The 23,388-nt window shown below is 38.5% G+C and overlaps 1 protein-coding gene across 3 annotated transcripts in view; it reads left to right on the top strand.

Annotated features, from left to right (window-relative positions):
- Positions 1-2,645: 2,645 nt before the first annotated feature.
- Positions 2,646-23,388, top strand: part of KITLG (KIT ligand) — an 83,722-nt gene continuing 62,979 nt past the window's right edge. Inside the window, exons 1-2 of one of the 3 annotated variants that reach the window (XM_025040997.1) lie at positions 2,648-2,871; positions 20,812-20,878. In XM_025040997.1, coding sequence (XP_024896765.1) covers positions 20,876-20,878 — 3 coding nt within the window. In that variant the 5' untranslated portion in view covers positions 2,648-2,871; positions 20,812-20,875. Of the gene's footprint in view, positions 2,872-20,811; positions 20,879-23,388 lie in introns of all 3 variants that reach the window. The other 2 variants (XM_006923813.3, XM_006923812.3) reach the window with 2 other exon arrangements.

Genomic DNA, 23,388 nt, shown 5'->3' with positions numbered 1-23,388 from the left:
AGCCAATCATCTCTTGTAGGACACTTCGGTTGCTTCCATGTCCTGGTCACCGTAAATAATGCAGCTGTGAACATCGGTGTGCAAATATCTTTGGATATGAATTTTCAAGTCTTCAGGGCAAATACCCAGTAGAGGGATTATTGGATCATATGGTAGAGCAATTCTTAGTTTTTTGAGGACCCTCCATACTGTTTTCCATAGTGGCTATACCAATTTGCAGTCCCACCAGCAGTGTATGAGGGTTCCTTTTTCTCCACATCCTCTCCAACAAGTATGCATTTTTAAACGACATTTTAATTTAGACTCATTTGATAAAATAAACAAAAATAAACATTTTTTAAAAATGTTCTCTGTGTACCACCTAAAATCATCTTGAGAATCTTTAGGTATGCTAAACCCTTGATCTGAGGTGAGGTCAGAGCCTACAGTAGAATCTGAACTAGTACTAACCTTCCTCAAACTCATTTCTCTTTCTATTAGACCATAATGATACATTTCAGGAGCATAGCTCTTTTGTGCATAATATATATGCAACTTTTTGGAAGACTCTGACAGAGCGACATTACTCCTAAGGGCTGGTTATGTTGTAGCTTTCCTATACTGTCATATTTGCTCTTGTTTTCAGACTTCTTTCCACTTCTGCTTAAAATGGCTCACAGCACTGGTTTGATACGTAAAAGCAATTATTTAATACTCTAAACTTTTCTCGTGGCCCTTTTTTTTCTTTTTTTTCTTGTGGTCCTTTTTTCAAACATTTATTTTTGTGACTATGGAGGGGGAGGTAGTCTTCTAGCTGGGAGCTTTGTAGCGGCTTAGAGGTAAGCACTTGATGAAGGGTGACAGTGACATACTGAGTCCATGTTTCTATTCCGTGTTCTCCTCACACTTGTTTGCCAGTGATTGTAGTAGAACAATGACCCTCCAAAGATGTCAATATCCTATTCCCTGGAACCTGTGATTATGTTCTGTTATGTGGCAAAGGGGAATTAAGATGGCAGATGACATTAATATTCCTATTCTGCTGACTACAATAGGGAGATAATTCTGGATTATCCAGGTGGGCTCAATGTAATTGCAAGGTGCTTAGAAGTAGAGAAAGGCAGAAAGGAGGGTCAAAGTGGTTTGACTCAACTCACTATTACTGACTTTGGCAATGAAGGAGGCTATGAGCCAAAGAAGTGGACAGCTTCTAGAAGCTGGAAAAAGCAAGAAAAGAAATTCCTCCTAGAGCTTCTACAAGGAATGCATCCCTGCCAATATTCAGCCCATTGAGATCCATCACTGACTTCTGGCCTCCAAACCATAATAAATTTATGTTGCTTTAAGCCATTAAGTTTGTATTAATTGTTACAACAGCAATAGAAAACTAACACACTGAGCTTCAAATTTTATGTAGTTTCTTGTTCTCTTGGCATGTTCATTTTTAACAAAGCAACAGTGAACTAATTATGACAAATTTGGAATCCTACTCTTATTAAAATACCTATTTCCTAAATTTACACATTATTCTTGTTCCAAAAAATTAATAATAATTGTTCCAACAAATTAAGAAAGGTTTTGGAGAATCAATAAAATAAGTATTTTTTTTAAAAGGCTGTATAACCAGGGCTTTGGATTTAAAAAAAAAAAGCTCTACCATTTACTCATTTACTAGAGTGGTTTGGGAAAACCGATCCCTCTAAGCCTCTGTTTGCTCATCTATAAAATGAGAATAAAAATAGGATCTATTGTATGGTACCTATACAATAGGTTTGGGGAAAAGATTTAAGGAGATAATCTACATAAAGTCCTTAGCATGGCGCCTGGTATGAAATTAAGTGCATTACATAATGGTGTTAGTTATTATTATTATTGTTGTTGCATTATCTTTCTAGTTTCAAAAACTTTCTTAACAAAAAGTATTCCTTTCAGAACACTTGCTGTGTCAGCGAACTGCACGGTTAATAGTCTATCGCTTTTCTTTCAATCTTAATTTCTAAGAGGCAGCAGTGAACCATTCTGAAAAAAAGCATCTCCCTTAGCAGTACTTACTTAATCCTGAGTCAACAATTCTTTTAATTATTAAATATTCATTCACTAAAGTAATCTTTTAAAAAACAGGGTAAGACAATGAATGGCCTAACTAAATCCTAATTAATTTTTTTTTTTTTTTTAATTTCTCTAAAGAGGAAGGGGTGAATTCTTTGCTAGGCTCCAGTTGAAGTCCTTTCCCGCACCGCCTCTGCACGAAAGAGGGAGTCCCGGCCCTCGCCAACGCGCGAGGTATTTCGTACGTCCGCGGGCGGTGCCAGGTGAGCTCCCGCCGAACTGAGAGGCCAAGGAGGGACAAGCCGCGCCTCGCGCTCAGCGCCAGCAGCGGCTGCAGGTTGTTAAGCTGCACCCTCCGCGGCCCGCGCGCGCCCTCATGGCCTCCTGCGGGTGTGCGCCCAGAGCCCCCTGGCTAGGAGACGCGTTAGGCCTGATGTGTCCAACTTCTGGGGCATTCACAGTGCTCTGACCGCTCCCCTTCGTCTCTACCCCTCCTTCCCACTCCAACCCCCCATCCTCGCCCCCCCACGCGCCACAGCCCCAACTCGCTTCCCCGGGGCTCCGGAAGGGAAGGAGGCGTGTCCGGAGCAGGCGGGAGGGAGCTATATAAAAGTGCTGGCGGCGCTCTGGCCTGGGCTTCAATCGCCGCCTTGAGCCGGGACGCGGATCGCAGCTGGCAGCACGGGCCGTGGAGTGGGCGCTGCGCTAGGACTGCCCAATGCGTGGACTATCTGCAGCCGCTGCTCGTGCAATATGCTGGAGCTCCAAAACAGCTAAACGGAGTCGCCACACCGCTGCCTGGGCTGGATCACAGCGCAGCCTTTCCTTATGAAGAAGACACAAGTGAGTAGGGCGCGCCCCGAAGCTCTCTGGCTCTCCAAGAAAATCGCGCCCGGAGGCCGGTGCTTCCCGGCACTGGCTACCTGGGCGTGCGGGGCTGTGCCCGCGGGACCAGCCAAGAAGGTGCGGGGAGGCGGGTGTGGCGTGCGAGTCGGAGCCGCCCGGGCCGGGTGAGCCAGACAGAGGAGGAGTGGGAATGAGAGGGAGCTGGTGTCAAGTTTGCAGCCGCAGCCGTTAAGTTTGGAGCTGTCAAGTTGAGAACTGCAGTTTCTGTAAGGAGGAAGGATCTGCTTGCTCTTTGGCCGAAGAGTTTAAGTTATCATGGGGAGGCATGTCTTTGCACGGGAGACATTTTCCCGTGGATTCCGGGGTGTTACCGAACAGCTCCCTGTACGCCACACTTGCTCTGCAACCTAGACTTTTGTGCAGCCCCCAAGTGGGCGCGGGGCTCGTGCCGACGCGGGTGCAGCGGCGGGAGCGAATCTCACCCCGAGTTTCTTGGCGGCAGAGCTCGGTGGGGCGGAGAACCTGCCCAGCCAGCCTGGAAATACTTGGCTCTCCGCGGCATTTGCCGGGTTTGAGGCTCTGAGTGAGATCACTAGAGAGCTCTAGATGGGGTAGTACCTCCACATTTGCACCCACCTTCTTTCATCACAGAAGAGAAAGGTTTTTTTTTTTTTTTTTTTTTTATGGGCACCTCTGATGATAGTTATTGAGGTAATCCCCAGTGCTGCTAAATTGTGCATTATACAGAAAACACTGGGTAAAGCACTGCCCAGGGGTACAATTAGATTTTTTTTTTCCCTTGAAGCAAATGTGTGTCTTGCTCAGAAAGGGCCGCCACGCTACTCCCTTCCATAGTTCTTTTCGCGGCTGTAGTTGTTGCCTCTTTTCTCCCTTTTGGAATTGTTCTGTGTATCTGCTGCGGGTTGGGTAAGGCTTCTCTTTCACCTCCCCAGAGGTTCTATCCGACATTGCAATTTCTGAAATGTGTTGAAGGGGTAGAAGTGTTTGAGAGAAGAGGGAAATTGGAGGTTTGTACAAGTCATCAGTCTAGAATAAAGGCATCCATGTGGTGGAAATGCTTTATTAAATGACCTGCTTCATATCGTGTTTTAAATAGATGTCTAGGTTTGGGAAATGTACACACTCAAGGAAGTAGGAAGAACTGAGCTGGTTGCACCGTGTGAAAAAGGGCAGGGGAAAGGGGCAGAAAGATTTGTGTAGTTTCTAGGGCAGCAGCCTAAGACAAAGAGGAGCAGAGTGCAGATCCCTCTCTTGCATGCACGTTAGTTTATAGGTAGAGCACTGAATGCCACACTTGGGATCACCACAGTGAACTGTTGAAATGCAAGTGTTAAAGACTTTGGCAACAAAAGAGGAGTTTTAATGTAATTACTTGATTTGTAATAAAGTAATTTGTAACAAAGCTTTCTGCTTTGAGGAATAATAAGCAAGGGCGGGGAACCAATTTCTTGTTACCGTAGCATCTGCCCACTTGCATGGTAGCCGTGAGGGCTGGATGGAGACACCGTTACCTGCTAGTTGAGAAAAAGAGCGTAAACTTTCCTATTTAAACAAGAACACTGGAGACAGATCAGGTTAATAACCAACACTCCAAAGGGGGCGATGTACTGTCATGTCACTTTGAGAGTCAGTAGGATTGATGATCCTTGCACCCTTGCTTTGCGAAACAAATGTGAGCTCTGTAATCTCTTTTACCACTTGTAAATCGGATTACATGGAATAATTCCATTGAAAACTAGAAAGAGGTCAATCTAGCCTGAAACTCTATGGCATTAATGACTCACTGCTGCCGACCAGGGACATTTGAGACAGCTAAGTATTTTAGAAATGTGACCTGCTCAGACCAAGTTAAAGTGCAAGCCCTTTGGGGGAACTTGCTGATGTTAAAGGACTTGCAGGCATAGGAGGGCAGTACCCTTGTTGAATGAAGACATTCATTGCCTGGGATCTAATGACCATCAAGGTTTTCTTTAAGGATACTTCTAGCAATTCCACATTCTTGCCATGGAAAAGGGGGATGCAAGAAATAGCATGAAATCAATAAAATAATTGGTGGAGATAGGGGAGGGGGATTCGATTCTCATTCATATTGCTAAATTTTCTAATCTAAAAGTTACAAAGAAATTTTCTGTGCAACTCTGGATGGAGAGTAGCACAAGGAAATCAGATGCTAAGGAGAAAGATGAATCGTCCTACTGAATCTAATATAATCCTTGCCAAGAAAGGAGATCTTTCAAATCAATAGTTTAAATGGTCATTTATAAAGATAGCATCAATACCAGAGTTCTATTTTAAGACAAACAGAACTATATTCTCCTGTTACCCAAGATGTAAAATGAGAATTTGATAATAGTAATAATAATAATAACTTGAATTATGCAGCTCTCCAAGAATCAACGGTACACCAGGCATTCTGGCTTGTCAATCAAGCTAAATAAGTGTGAAAATTCCATCAACAGCCACTTGGGCTTTGATAAATGATCCTTTTATTTATTTAGCATGTGTGATGGATTTCAGTATTTGGGAAATAATTACATGGGCAGTAGTCAGTTGTAACAATAAATTTAATCACTTCCACAGGAATGAATGCATTTTGCGTTTTCAGATTTCTGATTGCATTTTATTCATATAGTGTGGATTTACAGTTTCTGAAGGGAATTGTGGCTCTAGTTTAGAGAGAATATCTATTTCAATATATAATCTTTTATTTTCAATATAATACTCTGATACACTAGTATATTAAATAACAATTGGGCAGCATATTTTTGCAAGACTATTTTTTAAAATGCTGTCATTTTAATGGGCCTGACACTATGCTTATTGATGTTATACTTACATTTTAGTTTTGAGACGGTTTGTACACGTTTTCATGACTGCTGTCAGAAATACTAAGAAAAATTCATCTTGCAAACAGTGTAGAAAAGGCCAACTTAGGAATACATCAGTTTTAATAGAAGAAGCAAATAGAATGCTCGTTAGCTTTTGTTATTCCAAGAAAACAACTCTTTTGACTGTGTGAAGTTCATCTGGGTGATGGATGATGTAATTTTATAGAAAAAAATTAACATTTATGAAAAGAGCATTTTTTCACCTTGTCCTTAAAATCACTCAATTTGGAATGTGTGCTTTGAATAATTCTATTTTGTGTCGCTTTTAATTTATACATTCTGCCAAGATTTTAAAACTCAAGTGCTAAGTCAATTACATTTAACATAACACAAGGAAAATAAGCATATGGAAATCTGAAGGCCTGAGCCAAACCAATTAAAATTGCTAAATTTTATTTATGTCTAACTGCTGATTTGAACAGAGCAAATTGTGAGTCACATTTGTTCTTTAATGATAGGTGATCGAAATGTTTTCATTGCCAGAAATAATAAAGATGAAATAATCTTTTCATCACCATTTGGCTAGTATGAATATTGGAGATTTTACACTTGGTCCGTCATTGAAGCCTACTCCATGAGTGCTTCCCCATCCATGTCTAGGGAGCACCTCAGATGTAGTGGAAAGATCTTACATTTTAATTCCCGTTTTACCAATGTTGAGACAAATAACCATAGGCAAACGGTTAAACTCCTTGGGAATTCTGTTGCGTAACCTTTCCAATGGTTATAAAATATTTATAAAGAGTTTTCTCACACGGTGGTTGTAAGGACTGAAGATTTTATATATATATCTTTATCCCAGAAGAGTGGCTTACTGTAGTTATAGTCTGAATATTTTGTCCCTGAGAAGAGAATTGCCTTCCAGCAATTCTCTGACTTAAAACCTAGAGAAAAGCTATTGCACATAAACGATGCTTAACCAGGAAAGCATAAAAGCCAAGTTTCCATAAATCTGAATCTATGGATTCAGTACCTCCTATTCAGATAGGATGATATCTGTTCATAGGCGATAATGAACACACATCAAACTAGGATTGTGTGAAAACAAAGGCTACATGTGGCATGAAGGATGTTAAATTCTTTAAAGTTTTCTTTAAATGTGAAAAGGAATGAGAGGATTAAAATCGAAAATAGAACTAGAAAATGGAAATATTATCACCATATCTGATTCACTTCCATAGTTGCACACTCTTGCTTTCCAACTTCCCCTTGTATGATTCTGAGATTTTATTTTAGACTAGGGACTTAGTCAGCTTCCTATCCCTGGTGTTCTTACACTTGCTCTTCTGAGTGAAGCCATGCATTCATTTCTGTAGAGTGTCTTTATTGTCTTTCCCAGGCAACTGCATTTAACATTTTTTTTTTCCAGTATGCAAGTTTGGGCATTTTTTTTTTTTTTCTTTTCTTGATTACTTTAATGTTCTCATTTGTAAATTAGGGTGAGATATTTGGAAATAAATTTCTGAGGAATGATCTTTTGTTTTTGTTTTCTAGTACATGAATCACAAGCAGCTACAGGAGACTCTGGTTTTGGTATGTCACCTGTGTAGTCAGAACAATTTATGAAACAAATTGAGGCAACACCAGGATGCTTTGATAGTATATGCTGTTTTCAAGTTTATTTTGTACAGATTTTGTCTCATAGAAACCTTTGATTGTAGCCTTACTCATTTACAGATGCAACAAAATGTTCTTGCCTTTTCACTTAATTATGGGCACACTAAAAACTGTTTACAGGCACTGGGAGTTTGAGAGAATTGTCATTATACTATCTCTATTCTGTCCAGAAAAAAAAGTGATTTCCTTATAATGTCTTACAATTTTCTTATATTTTGGCCTCGTGGTTCTTTTTTTAAGATCATATTATGTGTCATCTAAAGGAAAGCTGTTCTTTATGTAACTCTGTCTTTTGGCTACATTTTACTGTTTTTCTTGGCTGCCACATTGACTTGGATATTAGGGGATGGGTTCTTTTATTAGATCAGATATTAAGTTGTAGGACTTTGGGAAGGTATTTGAACACCTCCAAAACTCAGTTTTCTCAACTGAGAAAATCTTGAGAGTAGGGCTAGGTGATTTCTGAGTGCCTTCCAGTTCTAAAATTTTCGATTTCTAAGGTACTAGTCAAATAGATGTTGGACCAGATGACATTTAAGCTTCCTTTGGTTCTGAGATTTATGTAACCATTGCTTTGGTGTGAAGACAAATTATAACCATTGTTTTGTAATTATGAATCAGCGAATGGGAGGAGATGGAGATATGAATTTTGACTGCTCTGTACTTTTAGCTTTTTCACCTGGTAATTGATTATGTCTCTATAACAAGAATGGTATTCACACCTTCCTCTTTTAGCAATGTCCATTGTTGAAGAGGATCTTTATTTTTTCTCATCAGATCTTTAAGTTCTCTAAGTGAGGAAAATCATAAGACAAAGTCAGCCAGAGGAGATAAGCTTACAAAAGGTAATGAATGCCTCCCTCTCTTTGCTTTTCTTTTCTGCTCCTGCAGTCTCCAATATGTGTGCATGCAGTGGCAATGGAGAGAATCTGAACATGTAGTAGAAAGAGCATTAGTGGGGAGAATCAGAGGAATGGGTACTGCACTTGGTTCTGGCTCCAGTGCCAGTCGCTGAGTCTTAGTCTTGGGCAAGTCTTGGGCAAGTCTTGGGCAAGTCACTGAATCTTTGTAGTATCTCTGGATCACACCCTAGAGTTAATCCTCAGAAGATAGTTGGTGGGGGGAGGGTCTGTAGCTGGAAACGGAGACTGGATAAGGAGGGAGCAGCCCTTCTGCCTCAGGGAAAGACAGTTTCTGTGGAAGGCACTTTGTGGAGGATTTTTGCAGGTCCAGTACCATCTTGCTCTGGATTTTTACAAGTCCAATAACTGTCTCTGGAACGTGTCTCACTTACCTCCTTTCCTTAGCTTCTCTCTAGGACTGATATGAGTTGAGAGTTGGGGCAAGCCCAGCTGCAGGTTTTCTTTAGTAAGTTAGAAGTCATGACAGCCCTTTTCTTGTTGTCGACATGGGAATATTCAAAGAGCAGCTGGACCTCTCCTCCAGCCCAGAGACCGTGGATTCCTCAGAAAATAGAGCAGTAGCAGTGACAATAATGCTGTTTTCCTCTAGGCATAGGCAGAGTGTAGTGAGCTACCAATGAAAACAGAGTTCAGAATTGAGGCGATGATCCAGACAAAAAAGCAGTAGCTATCTCTTGGTTATCTGGATGCAGGAATTGAACATTCGACTTTACAGGTGTAACTGTTGCCTTGGGGCTTTGAGTGCTGCTGATTAGAATGTGGTCTTTATGGGCACAGTTAGGGTGTTTTTTCTGTGTTCTGGGCACACCGACAGCAGCTCAAAAATTGGGCAGTGGCCTTGCAAAGAATGCCTTTGCTCTCTAAGGCGACCATACAAAAGGGCGCAAAAGACGAGAGCAAGAGCAAAAGCCACTATCAGCACTCACTTGAAAAAGCAAACCTCCGCCTCCTTCACCTTTGCAGAAAGGGCACCCCAAGTGAATAATGGACTCCTGCTGCAGACCTGGGAGGAAAGAGCATAGCAGGGGTGATGTTGCATTTGTCTTGTTTACACATACTCTGTTGCCCTTTCAGGAGCAGAAGTTCATCTGAACAAAAGCCCTGTGGGTGCTTGAAACTTTTGCCTCTTTTTCACCTTGACATTAAATCTCTGAAGCCAAAGACCTTTCTATTTAGTACATCTCATAATTGGCGAGTTTCTCTTAAATGTGCGTGTTTGAGTAAGCCAGGTCACCTCTAAAAATTACAATTTAATAATGGCAGTCTATTGTGAGGGCCCCCCTTGTGCTGAGTTTTCCACTGTTCACTTGGAACCTCTTTCTCAATGTCCTTTTAGACTACTGCCTTGCGAAAACACATAGATTCCTTGATTTCCAAGAGTGTTGCAGAGAAAGTAGGTTGTGTTATAAAGGGCTTGCTCCCCTCCTGGCATGTGTTGTCCATATGGATGACTTAAAATTGATATTCACTGCAGAACTTTAGATCAGAGGGAAGGAGGAGGGGTAGAGGTGTTTCATATAAAATCATTTCTAATGTGATCTAGAAAACCTAAGGATTGCAAAACAAACCTCAGCAGTCACACATCACTATGTTTCTTTGTAAACCTACAATTTAACGCTTCTGAAATAGTCGACACACTAGAGATTTACCTTTTTCATGACCAACTAAAACCTCTGTGATTGCTCTGGCTGTTTTAGAAAGCTACTCCGGCCCTACCCAGAGATCTCTGTCTGATGTGTTCTTTTAGACTGAGGACTGACTCTAATACACGGCATTCTACTGCTTGTTAGAAATGGTCACAGTGCAGGGGCATGGCTGGTGCTTTCTGCCTCCAGGTCGTCCAAAATGGGCACCGAAATGCATGGATGATAAAGGAGTTAAAAAACATTCATATAGGGAGGTATTAGCATAATGTTTTTAATATTGGATGAAATTCTATGTAGAAAAGTACAGAACTACAAAGTAGGGTTTTATACATTGTTTTTACAACAAATTATAAACATAAAAAAAAAATTCTTAACCCTTGCCCAAGAAAGTATTTTTAAAACTTCAGTACGTTTGTTTATAATGTACCGTAGCCATAGCACTCTGTATCTTTACAGTACTTATAAAATAGTGGACTTATTTTTTGTCCCCATTTGAATCTTAAATCTTTTTTATTGTTAAAACAATTCAGTAGACTTTTAAATCCCAAATGATTTGACCATTTATTGTTCTACTTCTGTACAAATGTCACACATAAATAATTCACCTTGAAGAAATGAAATTTACTGAAGTATGTGTCCAAACCTAACATTTAAATGTATAGCCATTTTAAAAAACTTTCATCATTGTTTTATAAAATCATATCACCCTGATAATAAGATCATGCCAGAGTGGCACTCAGTAGAAAACAGTACCAAGATTAATTAATTCGTAGAACTTTTCTTCTGGGAGGTAGGTATGATTTTTTTTAAAGTCCCATTTTACAAATGAAGAAACTCAGATATGGTCTTTCCCCTGCCAACTCCAAGTGTTTATTGCCAAGATTAGCACCCAAAAAGATTTAGCTAGCACAGCCACAGTGCATTAGTGTGGCTTATTTCATACCTCAAAGATACATATTCTGTTAACAGGAACATTGGATCAAAAACAAATGCAATTCAGATATTAAAAACAGCTGCCAGTAATAGAATTTAGACAACAAAAATTTTATGATTCTAGTTGCCTAGCAGAGTGGTTCATATTAGATACTCAATATGTTATGGAAGAAATAAATTCCTGATTTAGGTTATTAGGTGCTGATACATTTTTTAGAAGCTTTTAAAATTATTTATTTATTTATAAACAGAAGGCAAATTTTAGCTTACCGTACTAGGTCTGTTATACACACAAATGTGTTTGGTTGATGCTTTGTTCACCACTCACAGCATTATTTTCAGTGAATGTGCAATATCATTTACTAAGCAAAACAAAACTGGAAGCCGTGTGAGAAAACAAAATATTGGATTGCGTTATAGATCAAATGTAGTATTGGTTCTGCCATGTACTAGCTATGTGACCTTCAATAAGTGTTTCTCTCTGAACTTTACTTTCCCAGTCTTTAAAATGGATGGAGAAATAACTACCTATTCGTAGTGTTGATGTGATGATGAAGTCACATCGACGAAGGGCACAGTGACTTGCATTTAGTAAATAATCATTTCCTCCTCTGCTAGAACAGTGAATCATGAAACATTACAGCAGATAAACAGGCTATAAGAAATAAATTCATTGTTAGCAATTCCTGCCTTTGGCTCTAGGGCTTGCATGAATAAATGAATTAAAAGAATCCTTCGAGATTAATACCTTAACTGACTTATTTATATGTTATCTACCTCCTTTAACACTCATAAATACTCTTAGCAAATTAAACAGATTTTCCACCAATTCTATCTCCTTTATCTTTCTTCTTTCTGTGAAAGGAAATAGCTATTCAAAATAGGCCAAAAGACAAGCAGCCTAAGAAAAAGAGCGGCATATTGAATAAGGAAATAATAAGACTAGTTAATGTTAATACTATCTGTTGATTACTCACCACAGATGAGGCACCATGCCACAAACTGCACAAGTATATCTCATTTGATTCTAGCAAAAAAAAATTTTATAAAGTAGATACTATTGTCGATATCTTTTTTTTTTTTTTTTAACAAATAAGGAACCTAAAGTTCAGAGAGATTAAGAAAATTTGCCCAAGATTAAAAGGAAAAAAAAAAAAAAAAAGGCAAGTAAATGGAAAAGCTTGGATTTTAAGCCAAGGCTGTTGAGTTGTAAAATCTAAATTCCACTTAACCACTTCACTAGAATGCACCGTGTTTAGGAATACATACATATATAATCTGTATGGCTTGAGTTTTGTTTTTTTTTTTAACTTGCGTATGTAGAGATGATGGTTTTAGTCCTATACGGGAAAGACTGAGGCAGGCAGAGCTGAGTTTCTGGGGAGTGACAGGTTGCTTCTGACCCAGGTTCCTCAGTCCCATCCTGGAGTGTAAATGGTTGGGAGGAGCAGCAACACATACACAAATCAGGGAGCCTGGGCCTGGTCACCAGCCTCTCCCTACTCGGGCTACTTAGTTGTCAAATGACCATTGTGAAGGAGGCCCCTTATAAACTCTAAAAAAATGCTGTTTACTCTATGGAATTAAGAATTACTGCCAAAACCTTGATGTTTTTTGAATAAAAATGGTACTTTTGTTGGCAGAGGGTAGGTTTTAAAATATTTTAACATTGTTTCAAAATAATTTCTTGGAGAAAAAAGATGCTTCAGGGATCACTTTAATCAATTTGCCCTGACCTTATTTTCATGCTGTTTTCGATGATGATGTTGAGTGTCTGTGAGCATATTAGAAAACTATTTAATAACGATGTCTTTATGTTTACATGTCTGGCTTTTAAAACTACCAGCTATTTAAGTTATGACCTTAGCTTTGCTATTCCTTGTCTCCAACTGCATGAATAGTGAAGATTCATTTTCTGTATTGACGCTATGATTTTTTAAACAAATGACTGTTGGAGTGCCCTTGTCAGCAGCATTGCTCGTAACTTATCAGTTTAGTGGAAATGAAAGTGTTAGCTAAAAGGTCCTGGTATCATCTCAATGCTGGTGTAGGAGATAACACAACAGACGTGATGAACCTGAACATCAGTTCTGGGTCAGTCGGTTTTCATATATTATCTAATCTAATCTTTGTAGTCTTCTGACTATGTCTGTTACCCTTATTACCCCCATTATATATATGAAAGTTAGACAGCGTCTTCCATTCGCTCAGCCCGAAATCCTCTCAGCCTCAGTTTCCCCATCTGCCAAACATGGAGAGCAATAGTACATTTCTCAGAGATGGTTATGAAGACTAAATGAAATAATCCTCAAAAAGCTCTTAGTCCAGTGCTTGGCACATGAGAAATACTAAATAAACCGTTACTGTTATCATTAGCATTAAGCAAGGGGTAAACTTGTCAATAGCGATGACTCCTTACTTAATGAAAGTGACTTTAATTGTAAAGTCTTTACTGTCAGAATGAAAGGGAAAGCTGAAGCAATTTATCCAAATAACCGAGGCTTCAAATTCACTTTAGTCCTGAATAATTTGTTTTCATTTCCTACTATAACAAAAACTGAAAAAGAGCTAAATGTGTATAATTGTAATCACAAGATAGTTTACCTAGAGCAAAGTTACTTCTTTCTATTGTGTACCCAAGGTCACAGAGCTAGTACGTGGTAGAGCTGGCTTCTGAACCAGGCGATCTGGGACCAGAGCCTACACTCCTAAACTCTAAGCTTTACCTGGAACTGGGTGGGGGCAAACATGAGGCCTTCCCATGAGTTGGTGAGTGATTCCTACTTTTTCCTATCTGGGAGAAATCGTTTTTAGCATCCACAGAAATATAGCCACTTGTCAAAGGAGAATGGAAAGAGCATGGCTTTTGTGTCAAAAGCAGCTAGGTTTTACCTCTGGCTCTTGACTCTAGTTTGCCAAGAGATTTTAGGCAAATTATTTAACTTTGCTTAACCTTTTCTTACCTGAATTTCCACTTCTGTAAAATGGAATAATAATACTTTCCAATTTTTCTCCCTCCCTCTTTCTCCTCCCTTTTCCTTCTCCCCCGCTCCTTTTCTTGTTCCTTCTCATACCTTTTTAACCTAGAAATAATATGCTGTATACTTACTTTGTGATTGGCACTCACAGATTTGTACTATCATTAAAAAGTATTTCTGACTTTTTTTTATTGTGAAGAGATGTTTATTGACTTGTTCAGTATAATACACAGTATAGAAAACTCAAAATAAAACCCGTGTTATAAATGTCACTATAATTACATAATAATTCTTGTTTTCATTAAAGTTTGTTGATAAAATTATTGACAAATTTGTATTCTTGATCAGTGTTCAGGAAGAGTAGATGGTAGTATTTTCAAACTTAACACATGTTTTCCAGCTATACTACCAAGCCCTAAATTGTATTTGTGTAAAGCGTTTGACCTGTTGGCCTCTATAGACACTCAAAGGAGCTTGGACTTTGGAATTAGAATGTAGCTGAAGCCCCAGCTCTGTTATTCACCAAAACCATGTGCATGTTATTTACTTTTTTTTCTAGGCCCCAGTGTTTTCATATATATAATGAGGTAATGAGGATAATAGACATAGTCAGAAGAATACAAAGATTAAATTAGATAATATATGAAAACGGACTGACCTAGAACTGATGTTCGATAACTCGTATCTCTGATCTTTAGATACTGGCATTGGGCTATGCCAGCAGATAGATCAGTATGCATGAAGCTGTCTACTTGTCAGTCTGTTGCATTTGTTTGATGGTTGTAATAATTTAAAACCTGTGGTCATTGAAAAGCCTAGAGAGATTATGGGTGGTTATGGGAAATGGGGTTGTGTAACCATGAACTGAGATTAGTGAAGGGTCTGAATCGAGGTCAGCATTGCCCTTTGAAACAAAGGATGCAGAAACACATCTTGGCTGCCTTACAAGTAATTGATAGAGCAGTGCTCTAGAGATTGGGTGGTTCCAGTTAAAGGTTATAGTATTATTCTAAGCCTTGAGTGATGAAAAATTGAAACTTTCTAAATACATGAAAGCTTCGTGTTTCTTAATATTTTCCAAAATGAGTCTCAAACTGCTTTATATATGGTATGTGTTAATAGCTTTGCAGACTCATAGATCTGGACTCACCTCTTCAAATTGGATGACTTTAAGTCACTTAATTCTTTTAACATTCTGATTTTCTCGTTTGTAAAATGAGGTTTATAATAGTATCCACCTCCTGTTTTTGAGGATTAAACGAGCCAATAAATACATGAGAAGGATTAGTACCATGCTAGATACCTAGAAAACCTAGGTAAATGCCTAGGTGCTGTCAAGCAAAATTCATTTTCTTATTCACAGTTTTTTGTTTGTTTGGGGGTGGGGAGCGAGCATGTGTTGAATTTAATTAAATGTGTAGGATCAGCAGTTTGGGATTGTTTTCATTATGAATTCAGGTTTTATTTTCTTATGGGCGATTGTGTTTAGAGTCTAAAGACTTGACTATCCAGGTTAATCTTCAAGTAAATTTTATATCAATCAAGACAGATGCCAAATTACCAAGCATTCCATTCTGTGACAGAACAGTAAACTGTTATGTTCCTTTTGATGGAGTACTGACTTATTCAAAGCACTTGTGAAAGTCAGAAAACAGCTCCTGTTTTCTGCCATTGTATAATTTGAAGTCTGTTTCTAGAAGTTTCTTGACTGAATCTTTGACTCTTGCTACATCAACAATTAAGTTACCAACCCAGAAATATATGAAGTAATTTTGAGTTCAGTTCAGAGTAGGATCTAACTTGAACAAAGACGGTAAAACCAAGAAGTATAATATCCTTTAAATATTGAAAAAGAAAAAAAAATTAAGTCCATTCTTTTAAGGCCCAAAGGAAAATAGGACAGAATCACTGGCATGTGTTATTTTTATAGTTGCTGAGGAGAAGAGCTGGATTACAAAGAGATAGGTCTGCATCTTTCCCTGAAAATGTGTGCCCTGGAATTTGAGGGGTGATGCCGGAAAGTCTGAAGAAGAACTTGCTGACAACACATGTTCTAGATTAATCTGTGTGGTGTTGATACATGATTTTAGTCCCCATGAGGACGTTTATTTCATTATCCAACAAAACGAATAGTGAATTCTGTAATTTTAAAGATTCTCTCTAATGCATACAATCTAGAGTTATAATGGAATTTGACCATGTAACTACCATAGTTAAAATCCTCCAGTGACTGCATTGCCTGTAGTATAAAGTCCAAACCCTCAACAGTTATACAAAGTTGTCTGTGATTTGGTTAGTGCTCATGTCCACCACTCCCTGAATGGTAAATTTCATTGCAATGTCACCTAACTATGAGCAGTGGTACAGTGACATACCCACCACACTGCCCTTAGTCTCAAGGGCCCTAACAGCCTCTCCAGTTGTCCAGCCAAGATGGTTCTTCCTCTTGGAAGCCCTCCTTAATATCTGTTTTCCCTTCTTCCTCGCCGCTACTCCCTCTGTTTACTGATCTTACCTCTGCTCCTATAGCATTGAAAAATTCTATACTTAAAACATACTGAAATTATCTTTTTACTTACCTGGCTAAATTGCCTTATGTTGCCATCCCCAGCTGGTGGCACAGCTACAAAATCTTGGTAAAGATCTTCTGAACCGAATTATGAGTTAATGAATCATGCCAGATGTATTTTTGACTGAATCTTTTACTGTCAACATTCCAAACGTTTATCAGCATTCTAAGCATGGATCTGGGTACTTAGCAATTTTATGCCTACTGACCTCAGTTGATATGTGGGGTGACAGCAAGGAGAATGATTTGGAAGGTAGGAGGAGCTTTAGAACCTTACTATTATGCATTGATGTCGATAAGAAATAAATATAACTGTGCATGCAGTTCAAATACAATTCTGTTGGAGAGAGAGAGAAATGATAAATGAGCCGCTTGGGTTACAGCAGAGAGTGGAGACCGGGGATTCAAAAGAGATGAGGGTGGAGCGAGTTGCTGGCCATCTCTAAGGAAATAACACAGTGGTTGAATGGCAAGTGCCAGTTGGTGCTTGCTAATTCACGATGTGTAAAGGGTTTATGAGCCAGAAAGATTTTAGGACATAGTACTATCGATGATGATAAAGACAGTGCTGGTTCCAGTGCTCATTTGATGTGCCAGGTCTTGAGCTAAGTGTATTACACCCTTTACTTACCCTAATTTTCTCCACCCGTGAGGGTGGCAGTGCCATTATTCCATTTTATGAAAGAGGAAAGTGGGCTTAGAGAGGTTGAACAAGTTGCTCAGCATTTTACAACTAGTCAGCTTTAAGCCTGATCCGTGTGCCCACCTCAATCCCTTGCTTGGTACTAGTGATGAGGTCATCTTCCTTTTTAAAATTTTTGCCTAGATAAGATGATTTCCTTGATATATATAGTACATGGGTTCTTCCTCTCCAGCTCACCCACCTTAAGATGCTTCCTTTCATATTTTCTTTCCACCATTTGTGTGGGATAATAGTTAGGCAGTGCAACGGAGAAGGACAGCATGTTGTGTAGTTTTGGATACTGATGTGTATAATCTTCAGAAAGTGATGAAAGACAGTTATAACAATATGAGAAGTTTTACAGCCCAATCTGGATGGCATTTATGGATTTAAGACAGATGTGGTTAAGAAATGTAGCCAAAATGAAGTTTTGGTACTTAAGATGAAAGGTATATTTAAATGTGGTGGAGGAAAGTTTGAGGATTAACAAGAAATGATGTTTTCATATTTCACTTGTGAAGCCACTATGTTAGTGACCCAAGGCAATAATACTACTGCTTTATAATACACTGCTCTAAAGTAACATTATATAGAGATTGTATTTTTTACAAAAGTCAGTTAAAAACTTATAAAACTCTTTTGAGCCAAGTTTTCAAAGTTATGATATTATTTTATAGTTATGCAACCTTGTAGTATGGCCTATTTATTAGTTTTTTTTTTCAAAGAATGAGGTGAGCTTCTTGGTTTTGAGTATATAACTGAAAGGTTCATATTTCTGGAAAACACCAAACATCAAGAAAGAATGACCTAGAGGTGGGCAAGTTTCAATTACATACTGTGTTGTAGGTCATGGTCAGGAGTTCACACTTCATTGTAGATGTATTGGAAAGGCATTCGGAATTTTACGCAGGCAGTGATTTTTATATTCCTAGAAGACCATACTGTTAGTATAAGTAGAAGCATAAAGGCGAAGGCTCTTTTGAGGGTCTTTGCAGTCTTCCAAGCAGGAGTGAGGAAGCTTAGTATCGATGAGATGGACAGAAGTGAATGTTTCAAGATTTATTTTGCTCTTAGAAGTGATAGGACTTGACAGACGTAGACTGGATGTGGAAATAGGGGAATGGAAAGAATCAAGGATGGTGTCCTGATTTTTGGCTTGAACCTTCATACTTCCAGTCTGGAAATGACATTACTAGGGATGCTTGTTCTAGGTATGGTTGAAAGGACACCAGTGCTAAGTGTAGTGCTAGTTGTCAGGTACTACACCAAGTGCCTTAACATACATAACTCTGTTGAGACCTCAGTAAGGCTGTGAGGTGGGTTCTGTTACTGTGCACATGTTATAGGTGAGGAAACTAAAGTACAGGAAGATGAAATAACTTTCCAGAGGTCACAAGGCTACTCAGCGGCAGAACAGAGATAAAAACTTGGGCAGCCTGATTCAAGACTCATTGCCTCCCGACCCCCCACTCAATACTGCTTCTCTGGGCACGAGTTAAACACACTGTGTTTTCTAAAGCTGTTTTGGATTTATTACTAAAGCTAAAGTTGACTTTTGAAACTCTGCAGTTGAGGTTAACATTCACCCATTGCCCAAACAGTTTGGCCTCATTTTTGCACCAGGTGGAGATGAGCCTGCCTGCTTTGGGGGAGCCGACCCAATCCAGGCTCAGGGGCCAGTTTCATAACCTGTTTTCATCACCTTCCCGTACTGATCTTGAATCTATGGAATTGTGACATTTGTTGTTAGCATAGCTTTTAATTCTGCAGTCGACAATGAAAGGATTAGTAATGATGATAAAATAATAACTGTAGCATTAACAAGTCATGTCATGACCTGTAATGTGCCATTCTTGTTGTAGGTGCCTTATATAACATTGTCATATTTCAATTTTTCAAAAATCCAAAGAAATAATATTCCACAGGAGGCTCAGAGAGGCTCAGAGAGGCTCCATAATTTGTTTGCGGTTTCGGCGTGAGACAGAGCCAGAACTTGAATCTGTGTCTTACTTTCCTGACGTTCTTGTATTCTAAACATTTTCTCTTTCATAAGCAATGACCTTGGCATTTTACTGTGTTTCAGGTGTTAGGTAATCCAGAGAAACGTGTCCTGGGTGTATAAACGGGAAATGCTTTTCTGTGCTTCAAGAGTAGAATTGCATTAACATTCCCATGGATTGCCAATTAAAAATTGCTCTTAAAAATATTTAACATGGTCCTCATTTTACAATTTGAATTTTGAAAGTTTAGACTAACCTTTATGAGAAATAAACACTTAGTAACTTGGGTTCTTTTCTCCTAGTATTGCTGAAGGTTTAGTTGCAGAAAATACAATCCACTTTAGCTAGTTTAAGCAGAATGAGATATATTGAAATGTATTTGATGGCTTATAAAACCACTGGGAGGGCTAGAGGAATAGGCTGAGTTTCCAGAACACTGTCATCTAGAACCCAGTTAAGTCCACTGCTGTCTGTAAAGTTGCTACAGCTAGTACAGGAAGCTGTGACTGCTACTGCTTGCATAGTCTCATTGCCCCCACTACTACCCAAGAAAATGCTGGTTCTGATGCCCATTCAGTGTACCAGGTCCTGAGCTACGTGTATCACACACTTTATTTCTCCTTATTTTCTCCACCTATGAGGGTGGCAGTGCCATTATTCCATTTTATGAAAGAGGAAGGTGGGCTTAGAGAGGTTGAACAAGTTGCTCAGCATTTTACAACTAGTCAGCCTTAAACCTGACCCGTGTGCGCCCCCTAATCCCTTGCTTGGTACTTACTAGTGCTGGGATCAACCTCCTGTTTTTTTTTTTTTTTTTTTGCCTAGATAAGATGATTTTCTTGCTATATAATATTGAATGAGACAGTTATAAATATAGTACATGGATTCTTCCTCTCCAGCTCACCCACCTTTAAGATGCCTCCCTTCATATTTTCTTTCCACAGTTTTTATGAGTTAATAGTTAGGCAGTGCAATGGAGAAGGACAACATGTTATGTAGTTTTGGGTACTGATGTGTATTTAATATATATCTAGAAAGTGATGACAGACAGATATGACAGAAGTTTTAGATGGTCCCATCTGGATGGCATTTATGGATTTAAGACAGATGTGGTTAAGAAATGTGGCCAAAATGATGTTTTGGTACTTAAGATCAAAGGTATATTAAATGTGGTGGAGAAAGTTTGAGGATTAACAAGAAATGATGTTTTCATATTTCACTTGTGATTAGAATTCACAAATTTCATCTGAGATTAGAAGCTACCAAAGCAATAGTAGTACTATTTTACAATACACTGCTCTAAAGTAACATTAGAGATTTTATATCCTTAAAACAATTCATTTGGGGGATACTCTTGTTGCCAAGTTTTCCAAGTTCTGACATTTTTAAATTTATTATTTTTTTTAAATTAGGTAATGTTCTTGGGTTGGTTGTAGAACTGAAAGATTAATATATTTGGAACCTATACCACTTTTCAAGTTTTAAATAATAGTATTTCACAGATATCAAAGTCTCATCTCCTGCCTCAATTTGTAAACAAAAGCTCCAGAATGTACCATAAATGAGAACAGGAGATAACATACAAAGATTAAGCAATGAAGTAAATATGTAAAATGGTTTGTGCAGATTGGACACTTAATTCATACAGCAGCTGAAACATATCTTTTAAATTTCATTTAGCTGGATTCACTGCTCACAAGGTCCTCTCTTCATTTCCTGAGGAAGTCGATCCCTATTCTCCTATATGGTGAGAGAATCTCTTTGCTATCCAAGTGGTCTCCCTGTTTACATTTATTTCTCCATCCTCATTTGATTCCTCAGTAAAGCAGCTGGTTTGAAAAGATGCCGAAAGGATTGTCACGAGATGGTTACCTATTCAACCCTCTTTTCTGCCCCAAGAAGAAAGTTCCTTTTTTTTTCTTTAGCATTACTTAGAGTAAGGACTTGAGGGTTTAGCAGTAGTCCTCAACCTTTTTGGCACCAGGAACCAGTGCTTCTATGACAATCTAATGCCCGATGATCTGAGGTGGAGCTGAGGCAGTGATGCTAGTGCTGGGGAGCGGCTGCAAATACAGATGAAGCTCACCTCCTGCTGTGTGGCCTGGTTCCTAACAGGCCTCCACGGACTAGTACCAGTCTGTGGCTCGGTGGTTGGGGACCCCTGGTTTAAGATACATTTTTTCATATTCTTTTTTTGATTTTTAAACTAGGAAACATAATTGATAATCTTCCTGAGTCATCTTTGAGGCAGAATTTCAAAACACAAAATAGTTTACATTTACTTTGAAGATTAACTCAGCATCTTTTTAAAAAAATAAAAATAAAAAGTGCGATTCCAGTACTCATATCCTGATACATTGTAAAACGTCTTCTCCATTTTGTTGTTGTTGTGCTTCTTCCTTTCTCTACTGATTTTGGAGTTTCCTCCTATGTGGTGGTATTATAAAGAATGCTAAGCAAAACTCCATGATATCCATGGAAAACTGGAATAAAAAAAACAAGTCATGTAAGAGGGAGCAGCAATACTATGCCTGTATTACCTTGAAGAGAAGGTAGCTGTTTTTATTTTTTATTCAAACTAGAAACGATCTGGATGACATAAAGGATTTAGTTCTATGAGTATTTTTTTTTTTTCGCCTGCTCTAGTAGGGATGACAGATCAGAGTCAACCAATGCTTTGGGAAGAGATAAGATTAGCATTTAAAAGCTTAATCTATGTCATCACTTCTGAACATGTTTGCTTTCAAGTGAAATAATATTCCTTGTATATGATTCAGTGCCGAATCAGTGTGAGTAATTTTTTTTATGAATGGCTGCTTTAGAAAGTTTGATGGATTAGAGCTCATTGAAGAGACAGAAATGTACAGTTGCATATTATACTGAATTCTAAACTACAGACTTGTAGACTTCTCAGAGACTTCCATTGTATGTACTTGTAGGAAAGTATCTACATTGTACTTACTGTAGGAAAATATTACATTATTATTATTATTTTTTAAATATGCTCCTATAGAGTCAACAAAGTAAAGTAATTCCACATTATCTAGTTCCTTAAGAAAGGCATATTTGGGGCAGCATTTTGGCTTATTATCGCACTTTGGCTGCATCTGCTAGGAGAGGTATTTTCCACTGGTTGTTTATTCATTAAAAATTGTTTCTTGAGCATTTAGTACAAGCAAGGCACTGCCTAGATGCTTGAGATACAATAGTGAGCAAAAACAGTTATATTGTTCCTATTCTTCCTGGAGCTTATAGTCTATCTCTCTTTTTATTTAATTTAATTTTATTATTAGTTTCAAGTATACAGTACATTGGTTAGACATTTATATAGTTTATGAAACGATCTCCCTGATTATCTCTGGTTTTATATCCTAATTTTCCATTTTCATGGAGCTAGAGAGGTATTTAAAGGTACAAAGAAAATGGTTAAAAATTGAAACAGAAGCATTTATGTAATCTCACATTTGGATAATTAAGAGAATATTGCATTATTACACTTGACATCGTTAGGATTTAGCAGTTATTAGAACCAAGAGTGAGACGTATGACAGTAGTTTATACCCAACTGATGACAAAACTCTTAAGTTTATCCTCCATTCATTCGTTTAAAAAAGATTTCTGAGAGGCTTCTCTGTGCTTGGCACTGCTCTACCCATTATGGGCAAAACAGTGAGGAACTGAAAGTACCCGCCTTATGATGCTCAAACTCAAGTGCAGGAGACAGATAAAAAGCAAAACTGGTGGGTGATGTTGCAATTCCATTGTCGGAATATGGACGCCATCTGCTGAGGATTGAATCACGCGTTATCCAGACTTCATCTGTGCCCCATTTCATATAACCGAGTTTATTCTCTTTTCAAACAATTTAGAACTTGCTACCACCATGGTCTACACTGTGTAAAAGGGAGTTTGATTGTAGGAGCATTTTTGTGGGTATTTTAGTAGCAGTTTGTAACACATGCAATTCACAGATGTGAAAGAGCGTGTACTAGGAGTTAGGAGCAGTTTAGCTGCTAGAGATAAGAATGATGAACCAGAGTAATATAACTCACCCTTACATCGCTTACATTCTTGTCAGAAGGGACAGATGATTAAAGAGTAAACTAATTGGGCTATCAAGGTAATTCTGAAAATTTCTGATGAAAAGTGCTTCAGTTGAAATAAAACTGAGATATGAGTGTTGAAGCTACTTTGGTTACCTGTGAAAGTTTCTCTGGGAAAGTGATATTTGAACTGAATCCTGAATCAAGAGAAGGG

This window comes from Pteropus alecto, unplaced genomic scaffold (assembly GCF_000325575.1).
Source record: "Pteropus alecto unplaced genomic scaffold, ASM32557v1 scaffold76, whole genome shotgun sequence".
NCBI lineage: Eukaryota > Metazoa > Chordata > Mammalia > Chiroptera > Pteropodidae > Pteropus > Pteropus alecto.
Note: the sequence above shows the minus strand (reverse complement) of the source record. Positions and strands in the feature narration are given on the sequence as shown.